Source organism: Amblyomma americanum, chromosome 7, assembly GCF_052857255.1.
Source record: "Amblyomma americanum isolate KBUSLIRL-KWMA chromosome 7, ASM5285725v1, whole genome shotgun sequence".
Taxonomy (NCBI): domain Eukaryota; kingdom Metazoa; phylum Arthropoda; class Arachnida; order Ixodida; family Ixodidae; genus Amblyomma; species Amblyomma americanum.
This window is the reverse complement of record NC_135503.1, coordinates 10,084,788-10,100,588: the sequence shown is the minus strand read 5'-3', so window position 1 is coordinate 10,100,588 and position 15,801 is coordinate 10,084,788. Positions and strand designations below refer to the sequence as shown.

At 43.3% G+C, this 15,801-nt stretch overlaps 1 protein-coding gene across 3 annotated transcripts in view; it reads left to right on the top strand.

The window, feature by feature from the left end:
• Positions 1-15,801, top strand: part of LOC144098423 (kynureninase-like) — a 49,382-nt gene that overhangs the window by 23,719 nt on the left and 9,862 nt on the right. For 2 of the 3 annotated variants that reach the window (XM_077631037.1, XM_077631036.1), the window contains 5 exons: positions 5,344-5,507; positions 8,529-8,652; positions 12,330-12,412; positions 14,175-14,236; positions 15,628-15,699. In XM_077631037.1, coding sequence (XP_077487163.1) covers positions 5,351-5,507; positions 8,529-8,652; positions 12,330-12,412; positions 14,175-14,236; positions 15,628-15,699 — 498 coding nt within the window. In that variant the 5' untranslated portion in view covers positions 5,344-5,350. Of the gene's footprint in view, positions 1-5,328; positions 5,508-8,528; positions 8,653-12,329; positions 12,413-14,174; positions 14,237-15,627; positions 15,700-15,801 lie in introns of all 3 variants that reach the window. The other variant, XM_077631039.1, reaches the window with a different exon arrangement.

Below are 15,801 nucleotides of genomic sequence, written 5' to 3'. Positions count from 1 at the left end.
TTTCTTACGAAGGTAAAAAGAGACCTGGAAGCAAAGGTTGGCTTTCGGGGCAGGAAAGTTCAGAAGTTCATTACATACCCGGCCGTGCAGACCATCGCCACAGGCCGGGCTGCCAGTGTTATGGACCTTAGGGACATAAACACTTGAGTGAAGTGGGGTCGTGCGGGGACCCAGGGGCATGCCCCGATTTCCTCTGGACAATAAAGTTTTTCTCTCTCTCTCTCTCATGAGAAGAAAAAAAAAACACCTAAACTGAAACACCGCCCATATGGCAATGCTATTTGCCTAAGAAAACCCTAAAATGAGCAAACGAAGAGTTTCTCGACTAAAATGTCATTTTTATTCAGGACTGTAAAGTAATATTATAGATAAAGGAATTGCGAAAAGAAGTACTTATACCCTTGAAACAAAGCCGACAGGTGTTGATTTTTCTCAGTAATAGTGTAGCTTGGACATTGCCACTGCTATAGGAGTACAAATGGCGCAATCACGTTCGAGGTTACTTGTTGTACGGGCGGGCGCGGAGCGGCCTACCACAGGAAAAATTCAGTAACGCGGAGCGCGAAACGGACAATGGGCAGGTTGGGCTTGGTTCATGGGGTTTAACGTCACAAAGCAACTCAGGCTATGAGGGAGGCCGTAGTGGAGGCCTGGTTCCGGAAATTTCGACCACCTAGGGATCTTTAACGTGCACTGACATCGTACAGTACACGTCAACAGCGAGAGCTCGGGCTACATCACGAACAGCGTTATCCCTTTCTTCCTCCCTCCCTCCCAGTGCCTCGACGAGACATAGCTTTCTGTCGTGCTCGCGTTTCGGCACATGCCATCGCATTTCAATAAGAATCAGCACAGTCACTTCGGAAACTACCTGTTTATGAATGCGAAAGCATTACTTGGCTATGTCGGCGAGTGCGTGTCCGCAAAACGTGTCGGCAGCCGTTGTGTCGTTCTCGGAAGAGTCAGTACAAAACGAATGATTGCAATCGATAGAGGATGATGTGCGACAAAATTTGGTATCGATAAGATTAGTGTCAAAAATTAGAGCCAAAAATGTCGAAAAGCCGTTGAAATAACGCGGACGACGATATAGTGAGTGGACGGCAAAATAGTTGGAAAATAGGCTAAGTAGTGGAAATAAAGTTTGAAATAGATTTGGTTTGGTTTAGGGGGGTTTAACGTCCCAAAGCGACTCAGGCTATGAGGGTCGCCGTAGTGAAGGGCTCCGGAAATTTCGACCACCTGGAGTTCTTTAACGTGCACTAACATCGCACAGTACACGGGTCTCTAGAATTTCGCCTCCATCGAAATTCGACCGCTGCGGCCGGGATCGAACCCGCATCTTTCGGGCCGGCAGCCGAGCGCCGTAACCACTCAGCCCACGCGGCGGCTAGGCTAGATTTAAATGTGCTTGATGAGTGATAATTCATCGAACAAAACGTTTTATTGACATAGAGTAATTAGTTAATTAATTAGAAGCAAAAGTCGTCGGACGGCCGAATAGGCTGAACGGGAATATAGTAGGTGGACGGGAAAGCAGCTATGGCGGCAAATTTGAAACATCAAAATGTGTAATAAGAGGATGTAATCAGAGTAAATGTGATTAAGGTGATTCATTAACGAAAAATTGATGCAGTGACTGTAAACACGTTGGCGGTGAACAAACGCGGCTGCCTTGGTAACACATGCTTTCGCATTCCTCCACGTAAGCAGCTAGACCTACGTGCGCTCAGCATTTTTCTAAACTCAGCACATCAACAACGTTGGACTAATGCCAGCCTTAAGTTTGACAGTTAAAATCAAGCATAGTTTTTTTTTGCTGCTTCAAATGCTTCACAAGAGTGGCGGTCATATCTGATGGCATTCTAGGCGTTCTTTCAGAAGAGCGCCAACCAGCTTAATAATTTCAAGAAAATTTCAGGGAATTGCGAGCATGATGCTCTGTAGGCGTATACGCCGTGGTACAGCGCGCGGACGCCGCTGGCTCCGAGGGTTTTAACGAGCCAGCGTTAAAAGCCCCATTGTCTCGAAAATTCGGTGTCGGTGTTGGCGAAAAATCACGAGCATGACTCTGGCAGGTGGTGCCCAGAGAGCAACCTAGAAGGCAGCTGGACCACCTAGGTCACGTGACCTTGCGGCGTCATCACAGCCCATAGAGCTACTACTACCAACAGCCTGCCCACCGGATAGTGAGCAAACCCATGAAACAGATGTATAACTTCTATAAAACGTCTTCAAACAACTCCAAACATCTAGCAACGTCTAACTCTAGATTGAAACGTTTAATAAACATCTCAGCAATGGAGGTTTATCCACAAACGTTTAAAAGCATACTGACAAAAGAGGTTTATACACAAACATTTTAAAAACATACTGACAAAAGGGGTTTATTCACAAACGTTTTGAAAACTTCTCTAAATATACGTTTTCCACGCAACGCTTTAAAAACTTCTCTGACGAGAAGTCTACTCGAGAATGTATGCAGGTATGAAACTTCTCAGTGCGAGAGAAATTTGGAAGGCGGCCCCTGCAAAGCAAGCATATCTTAATTGCTACTTCCAGTTTTAATGGCAAGCAATTTAGTTTTTTTGATTGGACATTTATATAATAAACTATGGCAGAGACTGATGAATAAGCGGGTTTTCTTGCCTCATTTTCATGTGTATTTATGCTGCAAAGGGTATCTGCCTGCCCTTTTCAGTTCGAGCGATACTGCACATATCTGAGCAAACAAAATCTGCAGCTCTAAAAAAGCATGAGCACTAAACCTAATGAAATAGCCCAGTAAAAAAAAAAGAAAACAATGGGCCCAGTTAGGAATAACATTTGATTCCAATTGGTCAGCCAGTTGGGCTCATGAATCCAACTGGGTAGTACATTTTGGTTTCCCTAGTTCCAATTGGTTATGCGTTTCCAACCGGATTATACTCAGCTGGTTTGTGAGGTTCCAATTGATTTCGGCACTCCCAGTTGGATCGCCCAACTGGAACCATTTGAAGCCAATTGGGGCTCCCAATTGGAAAATCTAAGTGTAAGTCAATGATGTCCTTCATTCTGTATATATATTTAGCTGGCTATAAAACAGAACACTAGGCTATAATTAGGTCCTTGTAAAAGATATATTAGCAGCTTAATCTCTTGAACTATTTTCATCACTTCCACCATCACCGCGGCGTTCTTAAATTAGATAACTTCGCTTTATGTTCACCCGCCACTGGCTCCAGCTAGATGGTCTCATCAGTGGGGTATATAAGTGACTGCAAAATTATACTCTGTGGATATACGTTGAGAACTTGTGTTGATATACAGTGTTTGACTCCATTATAATGGCTCGAAAGAGGTTGTTTTTGATCTAAATTCTAATAGACGAACATTGTAAAGGTGGAAAGCGGTTGCCGCAGAAATTCCGCCACAGTGCACACGTACCACAACTGAACCCGCCTTTCTTCGCCAGCGTGATCACGGTCAGTCGTAGATTTCGTCGCGGCACGCCGCGATGCAGTGCACGTGATAAACCACCTAGTTTTCCAAACCACGAGCACGACCCTGCTACAGAAGCTCCGTGAACAAATCTTTGTGCACCCTTCATAAGCACTGCCATACTTTTGCCGTGTACAAGCTACAGTGCGGCGAGACTACTTTTAACAAAGCATTCGAAATTTCGAATATCTGCATGCCTTACTTTTTGTAGCGCAGTCATGGAAGGTGCGCATAACAAGTTCTTGAAAGCGCGGCCTTTTCACAAGCCCGCGAGTCAATCACATACTGCGCTGGTGGGTTCCTAAACAATACGACTGCAGAAAGTTTCCCCCGATATACAAGGTCATATATCTTGGCCTCTAAGCTTTTAAAACGAAACTGCAGCTCTGATGCGTCGGTTTTTCAGTGACCCTTCAGCGCAAAACTAGGCAAGAGCTGAAGTTTGTAGCAGCAAGTTATATAACTTGCCAATCGCTGCAGTTTGGTGCAAATGAGGCAGCAGTTCCGGCAGCAATAGCACTGCCGCCCTGAAATATTTCATTTTTATGATGCGGTTTACTTCTTGCTTCAACGGTGCCGCGCGGTGCTGTGCATTCGAGTACCGTTGCGCGCAGTCACCGTGGTAGCAGCGTGCTAGCAGCGTTACTTCCAGGAGAAGAGCAAAGAAGCTGCATGCATTCTGAACAGAGGGCGTTCCTGGGGCCCTTAAAGAGACCCTGAAATGATTCTGATGGTCAAATTCTAATGCAAGCTCGTCGTGGACCCAACATTTTAGAAATAATTTGTTAAAAATTGCAGCTCGCAATAGCTCGCAACCGATTAGGGCGACAGCCCCCCTTCCCCTGACGATGTCAATGCTCAAACTGGGCAAGCATTCTCACTGGGCGTGCCGTGCAGGTGGCGTAAAAGCGGGATAGGGATAGATGGAGTGGGGAGGGCTGCAGTCCCGACCAGCTTTCTTTATTTTCTGGTGCGTTAGCAATTATGCTGGGAATTCCTCGCATTTGACTGTTGTGTGTTCGTCTGAAGTCTGCTTTACAGCAGGTTGCCCACCTGCCCAGGTCTCTCTCTCTCTCTCTCTCTCTCTCTCTCTCTCTCTCTATATATATATATATATATATATATATATATATATATATATATATATATATATATATATATATATATATATATATATATATATATCGCACACACACACACACACACACACACACACACACACACACACACACACACACTCACACACACACACACACACACACACACACACACACACACACACACACACACACACACACACACACACGTGGCAACCTCTGTTCACTGTGGGAGGTGGGAATTAGTCGTAAGAGGTTGCTGGTGAAGAGTAAGCTAGCTATGTCTCACAAGTCCAACCGGTGGCAGCACTTGCCATAGTAGGGCAGAGGCGCATCACTTAACCGCTGCACCACTGCACCAGGAGCGGTATGAGGACTGGCAGAGATCTATGAATGCAAAGTAGTGAATGACCAATTCCGCATATATGGGCATTAACCCATAACCGTTATCCGAAAAACTTCCATCCGTGAACAGTGCATCCGAACACCGGAACCGAGGTGAGAATTAAAGTGCTAGCACAAGTAATTCACATTTGGCCTAAATACACATAACTGGTTTTTTTTTTTTCTGGCGAGTCGGTGTGTGCGTGTTCGGAGGGGCGAATATGAGCATCATTTTTAATCGCCGATACCTTCGGTGTTTATCAAACTCTTAAAAATGTTTTGCAGTGCGGTGACAAGTGCTGGAGTACCGATCGCTCATGTGCTTTTCCTAATCTCAGTAAATATCATCGCATGGTCCCTTTAAAAGCCTTTCATTCTTAAGCTTCACCATGAAGAGCACGCCGAGGCAAGAGCTGCTGTCGCTGGCCCAGCAGTGGGGGCTGAAGCCCAACAGCGTGGAATTTGCGCGGCGCCTGGACCGGGAGGACCCGCTGAGGAGCTTCCGGGAGCGCTTCAGCGTGCCCAAAATGGCCGACGTGTCCGTCGGTAGGCACCTCCTGCTTAGAGCCATGCATGGTGTTTTGCCAAAGAGCTAAGAGTTATTAAAAAAAACAAACTAAGTATGCTTCTTGAGTTAAAAAAACGTTTTTCTCAGTACAGCCATGCCTACAAATCAAGCGTTCTTTTTCGCAGCACCAGGTGGGAACTTAGATGGAGCAGGTGATACGCGCACTAGTAGACGTCCACCGGCTAGCTCTGGCACCTGTGCTGGCCCAAGGTTTCTTGCACAGCAGCGCAGATGAGAGCCAGTTGCTAAGCAATCGCGTAACAGCTCTGCTGATCGGAAACTCACGGTGGCGGCATGGACGGTCCTGCAATGCTAGCTGAAGTTCACTTCATAGACTGTCCACAGCTTTCTGCAGTAATGCAAGTGGCGTCAGTTATAATATTAGGTCTGTCCAATAATATGGAGGGGCTGTAATATGTGAAGTGCTGGGCTTATGGTGTATTTAAATGGGCAATCCAGAGCAGAGTTTTCTTGTGAACCTAAGAGCGAGTTTCAATCGGCAATCTGTACCCGGATCGGTTATGATTGGCCTGCGACGGTAAAGTCCCTAGACATCTTGTTCCTTCGTGGATTCGGAGAGCTGCTCCGGATTGCCGATTGGAGTACGCCATTAGGATGGACAAGAGAGTTCTGTTCGCAATATACTTGTGTCCTTGTTCAACTATAAATTGCGGGATCTAACATCCCGGAGCAACGCATGGTTTATGAGGGACAGCGTAGTGAAGGACTCAATCCGGATTATTTTAGACCACCAGGAGTAGGAAAAGGAGAAGGAAAGGCAGGGAGGTTAACAGGGTTAACCAACTAGTTATTCAAAACCCTTTGTAGGACAGCAGGACACGTGTATCCCACTTTCTTCAAGTGCCATCAAACGGACAATGGTGCACGTGCATACTGAATAATACCAAGCTATCAAACAAACGATTCAGCACGTTTTTATGTTTTGCTAGCCTCCTTTGTGTTCTCTGGTTTTAAAAGCGTGAATGTACAGTTCGACGTGGCCCACTTTGGTAGGAAAATTAAAAATTGTTGAGCTTTTGAGCCTTTTATCAGTCAGCTGTCTCAAATACTTCTTGAAGCAATTTTTAATTCTAATGCAAGTTTTCTTATACGTCACAAAGACTTAGATACGAATCACATTCGGGGTCATTTTACGAAGTCATTGACACTAATATATACACCATTTTTTGTACAAAACCAGTGATAAAAATGGCTTGAAAGTAACATTCTTTAATTTCTAAAGTCATTCTGAGAGCAATTCTACCATACTGCATGTGACGTAATTTAATTTCATACCTCAAAAAGGGTTAACGTGCGCTGGCAATGCACAGCACACGGCACCTTTCGTGTTTCGCCTCCAATGAAATGTGTCCGCAGTGGCAGAGATTGAACATTAGGGTGGAAGTAAATGTGAAGGATTTATTTTTTAAATGTCATTGACCCAGATATCCAGGTCCTTGTGGATTTGAAGCAGAAATCTCAAACAGCTGGTCACTTGTAGAAAAAGACTGAAGCGACATGGAATAAAACAACACAACATGCAGGACTATAATGCAACCATGAAATAAAAAAAGTAATATCTTACTATGTACTGACTACAAAATCCTGTGCTGAAAAGTTTTTCTGGCAGGATACATTGAATGTGCCATTCCTAGATAATGCAAAGTGGCTTACAGTTCTTGTTAGGAAGTTAGGTTATAGTGCATTATTTGTATCCTTTCGAAACCTTGTCATAGTGAATAAATACCTTACTGCCTTCTTTGAATAACTGGTATGCTAACAGTATTGCTTGGTTGGTTTATGGGGTTTGACGTCCCAGAGCAACTAAGGCTATAAAGGATGCCGTAATGGAGTACTTCGGAAATTTCGACCACCTCGGTTTCTTTATCGTGCACTAACATTGCATAGCACACAGGCCTCTAGCATTTTGCCTCCATCGAAGAGTTAAGCAAGATTACTTAAAATACAAGAAAATACAAATTTCTAAGGATAATCAAATTTTCATCACCTTGAGTAACAAGAGAGATTTGTCTACTAAAACACTGAAATGCATGCAGAATTAAGTAAAACTGGTTACACAACTTAGTGCTGCAAGCTGCAATTGTAGATTGCATCTGCAGTCTCCAGTAAGTGCTCCCTGGGTGTAGTTGCATTACTCACTGGACTGTTATATGCGCACGCATGGTGGAAGCACTGTGCACTTTTTCACGTTTAAAGAGGAGGTGCATGACGGAATTCAACAGTCACCAAAACCAAGGAGCATAGAGGATTATTTTTTAAAATAATTCTTGGTGTTCATCAATGGGAGCATAATAAAATACTTACTTTTAAAGGTAATTGACTATAAGGCAGATGGAAAAACAACCACATGCCGGTAGTGGGATCCGAACCCACAACCTCTGAATTTCGTGTCCGGTGCTCTACCAACCGAGCTATGGCAGTCTTGATGCCGTAGGTAGCATAAGAGGGTTCTTGCACAGCTTCCCCCCCGCCCAGTTCAGTAACGTTCCTATGTGGAACTCGTGGTAACACATGACATACTTCGTCCGCCACTGTGGACGAGGGCGGCGCTGGTGAACACTCTCAAGATTAAGTTACACTGTACATAAATAGTTCCGAAAGCAGAAGACTGGACAGCTGTTGCCGTAGCTCGTTGATAGAGCACCGGAGACGAAACTCAAAGGTCGTGGATTCGGATCCCACCAGTGGCATGTGGCTGTTTTTCCTTCAGCTATTTTCTTTTAAAATAATTACCATATTAAGCTCACATTGATGAACACCACAAATCACTAAAAAAAAACATCCCTTATTCTAATTAATTTCGGTGACTGTTGGCTTCCGTCGTGTATGTCATAACGAGCCCCTCTTTCTCCTTCCCATGCCTGCTCAAAGAGGAGGTGGTTAGACACTGGCATGCATCCGACGGAAAGGTCCATGTTGAAGGCAACCGTCAGCAACATGTTTTATTCAGAAATTTTGTTCATATATACATTCTGCAGTGGACCCCAAGTTCATCAAGATGCCAGGGCAGGAGTGCATCTACCTGTGTGGTCACTCTTTGGGTCTCAAGCCAAAAGCTGTTGATGATCATGTAAAAAAGGTGCTCGATGACTGGGGAAAAATGTGAGTGATATTTCATTCATAAAGCCTTTCTTAAAATATCGTCTGCCCTTCAGTATTCAAAGCCACACTAGAAAAATAAAGGCTACTTACTGTTTAATTAAAATGACATTTATTGAATCAATGAAAATGATATATTTTCTTGGGATCAAAAAGGTGTCATTTCAAGACAACCCGAGTAAAATTTTTGATAGCATTCTTTACCAGCACGTCTAAGCCTAATCTTTGGGCAAAGGCTGCAGGTAAAATTTTTCGAAAGCTGAGAAGCACCCGGCGATGGGATAGCCAAGAGCAGTTTGGAGCAGCTTCCTTGTATTTTGTAGGAGGAGCTCAATACTGAGAAATGTGCAAATGCGCCCATACAGGGTATTTCAGCTAACTTAAGTCAAAATTTAAGAAAGGACAATGCACTAATGAAGATTTCAAAAGTACAGAATTTTAGAGCTGCTTTGACAAGGTTCTTATATTTATTGAATGCACCTAATTGCTAGCTGTTTAACACAGAAAAATTAGCGAACCTTTGTATCATTAACTTGAAAGCAAATGTTACATACAAAATTTGAAAAGCATATTGAGAAATGCCTATTTCGGTTGGTTTTTTTAATGTAACTTTTGCATGATTTCTTTTTTAAGCTCAAAATATGGCTGCGAGATTTAAAAACTGTCACTTGACTATGCACTCCCCCATCGCGATATTTTGCACGGTTAGCACCCTAAAACGCTCTCCAATGCAAGTAAATCAGTAACGGAAAGCCGCAATAAACAAACAGGCTACCAGTCACCGCGATCAATTGTTCCAGGATGAGCATGGGCACTGTGCTTCATTAGAACTGCAATGATACAGTAGGACAATGAGTAGAACCGTGATCATGCTGCCACTGTTTCACAGCATAGCACAGACAATTTTGTAGTGCAACATGGCAACACATCTCGGGACAAAGAGTTTTGTCGCGCATGCGCGGTTCCCCTCTTAAGTGAGGACTGCCAGTTTTTCCCGGTCTAAGTCTTGGCATTGCCGGGTGCATCCTATGTACTTTGCTGCGTCCTCTTCAAATGCTTGGGACAAAGGGAATTGGCTCATATAAGTTCCTCTCACTGTCATAATTCAGGGTCGTGTGCAGAACATGTCCGGTCACGACTCATGCTCAAGAACACACATGTGCGATGTGGCCACTGTATGCCAACCCACACAGAATAGCTTCTCGTTGCTTCCTGCCTCAGTTTAATGAATTGCAATTTTGTGGAGCTAACTTTCTACGCTCAAGGTTTGAATTAACACGGCCTTACCGTATGGACAAACTGGATATCCGATATGAACAGCACTATAACAGTGAGCGCAAGATCAGTGAAATTGAGCTATCGGCAGCAACGTGTATGAAACCTCACCTGTGGTGATATATTGGCCCAATGAGACACGTGAAGGTTCTGTGAAAAACCTGGTAATTCTAGCAGGACTAATATTTAACACTAAAGCCTCATCAAATCTTTGCATGTACACTCACTGTAGATGAAGCCGTCGAGGCAGATAATAGAGGTATAGACCGTTTACAGAGAGCAGTTCGCTCTGTCTACAACAGGTGGCGCCACTATGATGGCCGCCACTTCTGGCCTTCGGAGCCGTCGTTAGCAGCATCAGCGCGCAGGGCTAAACGCTGCTCGCAGCTTGTGTACGAATGTCAAGTGATTCGTAAACAACCCAGCTATGATATGGAAGTCATGCGTATTGTTGAATTAAAATGTGGAGCTAATATCCCTGTGGTCCAGTGTAGGAAAAACAGACGCGCTTATTACATTTCGGACACTTTGCGACACAAGCTGCCGTTTTTTGAGGAGCGGTCTTGAGAGTTCATGCTGCTTTCAGGGAAAGCAAAACTTAATGTGTTGTTCTACAAAAAAAATAAACATATCACGAACCCCACGCACCATATTATTTCAGCGCCACCAGTAGCTGCGGGAATGCCAGAACGAGCTGGTGACATTTTCTCAGCAGTAATATAATGCGCCATTGTAATGTTGCCGCACTATTTTTGCAGTGTATTAAAAAAACCTCTAGTGGATATTAGTGCAGACACGTTCAGGTTTCATCGTGCGAAGAAAGAAGGTCAACGTGTACCTTGGGTACCTTACCCGAACTGGGCAGCACCTTTCTCAGGCTGGGTAGCAACTCAGTCTAGGTAGCACCTGCCCTAAATTGGGCAGCATGTACCTTTTTCAAGCTGGGGAACACCTTCTTCAAGCTCGGCAGAGCTTTTCTCAAGCTGGATAGCATCTTTTCCAAACAGTTCTCCCCAGGATAAATTGCGCACCAGGGACCTGCGTAGATTAAAAAGTAGATGGGTTTGTTGTGGTACCATGATTAAATGAGTCGAAACTGAAATTGCTTTTGGGGCAAGGAACTGGCGCAGTATCTGTCTCACATCTCGGCAGACACATGAAGGGTGCCATAAGGGAAGGGATAAACGAGGGAGGGAAAGAAAGAAGGAAGAAAGAGGTGCATAGTGGAGAGCTCCAGAATAATTTTGACCACCTGGGGATCTTTAACATGCACTGATATCGCACGGCGCACAGGCACCTTAGCGTTCCGCCTCCATCGAAACGCTGCCGCGGCGGGCGGGTTCGAACGCAGGCACTCCGGATCAGTAGCCGAGCGCCCTAACCACTGAGCCACCACGGCGGGTCTATTAAATGAGTGCTTCCCTCATATGTGGCAGGTCCTTTATGACTAGGTCATCACTGTGAAGACCACCATATTAGCTGCACTTGCCTTTCTAGTGAAGCTTTGTGAGATACGTGGTCTTCCTTGGCCCCATCGCCCTACTCAAAGTGTCTTTTTAGTGGCTGTTGGACGTGACCTTCTCTGTCCTTCCTGGGCTTGCGGTTCAGAACAGCGACCTGAGCGGTACAGAAGTCACTCCGCCACCGAGTGACGTGTGCCAGGGGGCAGGGCCGAACTCGAGTGGCGGCGATGCGCGCCCGCTGCTCTCGCCTGCCTGCGTTCCACAGCCACACAGTTTTCAAGTGATGTGCGGGATGGCCAGAATGCATTGCGCCACAGCGTCAAGCGTATTCATGTTTTCGAAATTTAATGAACTCGTATGGCTATTACAAGGACTCTGCTATTGCTATAATGGTGCCAGCTGCAAATCTAATTACAACCGGCCACCTAACTAATACCTGCGGAAGAGTACGATTATTGATGGGGGAGACAGCGGCAAAGCACAGGAAACAGTTAAAAGCAGAGAGGAAAGCACAACGAATGGGTGCTAATTAACAGCTTAAGCTCGAGTCCAATGCACAGGTGACCCGCAGTGACGATAAAGTGTGGCGTTGCTGCTTGTTTCTCATCATCTTCCTTGCTCTATAAATTAACTATTAGAACATAGTTAACAAGCTTACTAGTTAACATAATCATCTGTTCTCTAATAGCCACCCTCACTGATATTACCATGCTACAAAAGCCATTTTTATACCTAAAAAATCTTAAAAATGACTAGCGGGCTTTGCTGAAATTCCCCGTAGAGGTTTGCGTTCTGCATGTTGGTAGCAGACGTTAGAAATTATGCAACAAAATTATGAATTATAGAAACTGCACAGCTTGAAGCTTCTTTTAGGACTGGAAAAGGGTAATGCAGTAATATTCCGACTGCAGTAATAAATAATAATGTTGTTAACTTCCACAGGGGTGCAGAGAGCCACGTACATGGGTACCTACCAGCGGCTACATGTGACCTTTTCCCGAAGAAGCTCATGGCAGACATCGTAGGTGCGACCTCCTATTTATACATGGTGTTTCGTAATGTAGCGAAACTACACAACCGTTGGTTTGAAAGCTTTTGATCCAAGGGCAGTACACGTGCAAAGTGTAACTGTGTATTTAGCAGCTCATGCCACAGCACTAAGCCATTTGGCACAAACAAAAATCGCAATGGCAAAAATAAATACTCATTAAATGTAGCCCTGCACATATTTTTCATTACGGTAAGCTCGGCACAAGGTGTGGCTGCAAGTATTTAGGTGGCTTGTTTGGTTTATGGTGGTTTAATGCCACTTTTGGACGTTAAACCACCATAAACCAAACAAGCCATCTAAATGCTTGCAACCACACCGACAACTCGCAATATGGCCCCACTGGATTGTATTGGTAACAAGTGAACATTGATTTGCAATCCTAGCCCAGGTAAACAATTTCATCTTTCACCCTGCAGCTCCAATCTTTCAGCTGTACTCACATATGCAGGTGTTCCTTTTGAAAAATTGGTATGTAGAGTGTAGTTTTGTACATGGTGGAGGGAGATACTATTGCTGGAAACTCTAACTGCTAGTTTGTAATCAGCTATTCCGTGTTTGTTTTTGACTTACGAGCCTTTGATGCCAATGTGCGCCCAATTCCTCTGATTAATAACAATAAAAGTTACACACCCTGGTTTTTAATGGTAAGGTACTATGAAGTAATAAAGCAAGAAGAAAAATTTACGTGCAGAGATCAAGTTAACTTTTGCCTGCCCTCCAAGAAAAAGACTTCAGGATCTTCTTTTTCTGAAGCATTTACCAGGAGGCTACTGATCTTAGATGTCAGTGTTTTTGACAGTCCTTACTGACTCTGTCCACCTTGATACACAAATATATGTAAACAGAACCACTCCCACATGCAGATGCGATGGTACTGTTGGTTTAGACTTCTTTACCATATCTGAAAAAGTAGTATTTACCAAAAAATTCATGATACACAATGCATTACGTCAGCTTTCACACAAAAATGTTCCAAACTTAGCCCTTCAGGGATCTGCTGTAACGAATTTTTCACTAAAAAGTTTGCCGTAATATCTCCCGCACACGGTTTATAGCCCATTTAAGCGATAAATGAAAAAAGGTATGTATAGTCCACATCTACAGATAATCTACAGATACCTAATTTCTACTTTTAAACATGTGTAGCTGGTGGACTACATACAGGTAATTACGGTAAACGAAAGTGTAAATAAATGCTCTTCAAACAACCCCACAATCCACAAACAACACAATGATAGAGTTTGCATAAGGTTGTAACTTATACATTCTAAGTGTGACAAAAAAAGAAGAAAGCAGATTAAAGTGGGATACAATAAAATATTTGCAAACAAATACTACGATAGAAAAACATGGATGAATAAGTTGTTTGAACGTCTGCAGGTAATGAGTGATATTGCTGAGGACAAAATGGTTTACTTGTTGTAGCTAGTGTGCACTTCAAGGAGGAACAAAATGTTATTGTCAAAAGATGCAGTCCAATTGTTGAGGCTCAAGACAAAAAGTGGTACGCTAATGAGTTTTAGGGGAATGAAAACTACTAACTACAATGTCTTCATTAAGCACATATACACTGGCACTAGGCACATACACAAATATTATACTTATATATTTGCACTTTATTACCTGCCACAAATGAAATGCCAGTTGGCTGGAAGTGAAGTGGTGCAGTAACTCCAGAAGGAACAGTTTTTAAGTCATTTATTTAAGGTCAATAATTTAGTTTATTTTTTTTGCAGGAGCTGATCCTGACGAGATTGTGTTCATGAATGGTCTTACTGTAAATTTGCACCTACTGATGGTAAGTACATACCAGAAAAAAGGGCTACAGCTTTGCACTAAGCCTTCTTAATAAAATAGAGCTTTCATATATCCTCTTGTTGTAACAGACTGCCTGGAATATTTTGGAGTGAAAGAAAAAATGTTATATTCTCTTCCGAAAAGTGAACAATACATCAAAGCCGCATATTAGTAGTCTTTTATGTATGTTGACCACAGTTAATTAGCATGTAATGTGCTATGTTTTATTTGATGCACTGATTCATGTTAAAGGGGTACAGACACAAAGTCTTTGCATATTCATGTTTCGCAGTGAAAGAGGCCCACGGGCCTAGAAATCATGTAAATGAGCTCAAAACACCAGTGTGCAGTGCGAATAATCAATTACAAATGATTTTGTACCGGTAGTTTCGGTCTCTGTTGGTGCCAGTGCAGAAGTGCACCTCGAAGTCTTGGTGGAATGGCCAGCCTGGATTACTACATTCCTCATGATGTAGGCTTTGGCGGCAAGCAGTGGTTGTTTTGTGAGCAACCATTGGGTTTGATGACATCACATTAATTGGGGCACGCAACACCTTAATGTCGCTCGATGCAGGTGCAAATGACGAGTGGCTCCTTAGACAACAGTAAAAATCATAATAAATTATGTCCCACTGAATGTCTGTGAATGAAACTTGCTACGAGGCATCTCCTTACGCCCACGAAATAAATCATGTACAGTCGAACCTAGATATAACGAAATAATGGATATAATGAAGGAATGAGGATTCCCCTTGGAAACTTGGTCAACATGGGCTACAGTGAAGCTACGGATATAACGAATAATCGCCAGGCTTCTTCAACTCTGTTATAGCGAGGTTCAACTGTAATTTGTTTCTATTTGAAATTTTGTGTCTGTACCCTTTTAAGAAAAACTGCATTGATAAAATGGAGAGGATAAGACAAGACAAGCACTTTTTTCGCCTTCATCTTTCCATAATATTGGCCTTCAACATAGTTTCCCGACTAAATATATTTTATCAAGCGGCATCTCAATGTACAGCTGTAATTAAAATGTTTGTGGAAAGCAACATTAACGAAAAAAAAAAAACTGATTTTATGCCCGTCTTTCTGAGAGTTCTGGAATACAGATAAGCAGCCCAATTGTGATTTTGCCATTTACACTTGGCACCATTACATTTCAAGAGACGTGCCTTGGAATGAAAGGAATATAATTTATTGAACACAGTAGCCTTGTACAAACTATTAATAGAAGATTTACACTGGTTCGTACTTACTGCCACTGGTATCTTTCTTGGGTTGTATCTTTCTTTTATAGAGTGTGGGTGGTGCTTTTGAGATCTAGTCATTTTCTAGGGAATGGCTAACTACTCATGTGAGCAAGTTGATTTCCTCTGTAAAATTTCTTTCTAGATAACTTATTACAGGCCACAAGGAAAGCGATGCAAGATGGTCATTGAGTCATATGCATTTCCATCGGACATGGTGAGTAAGCAAAAAAATACAACAAAGAACCATGCTTGCAAAACTGCAAGGGGAAGATTATCATAAGAAGCAGTGTGTTTGCCCTTTCCTTGACGCTTGCAG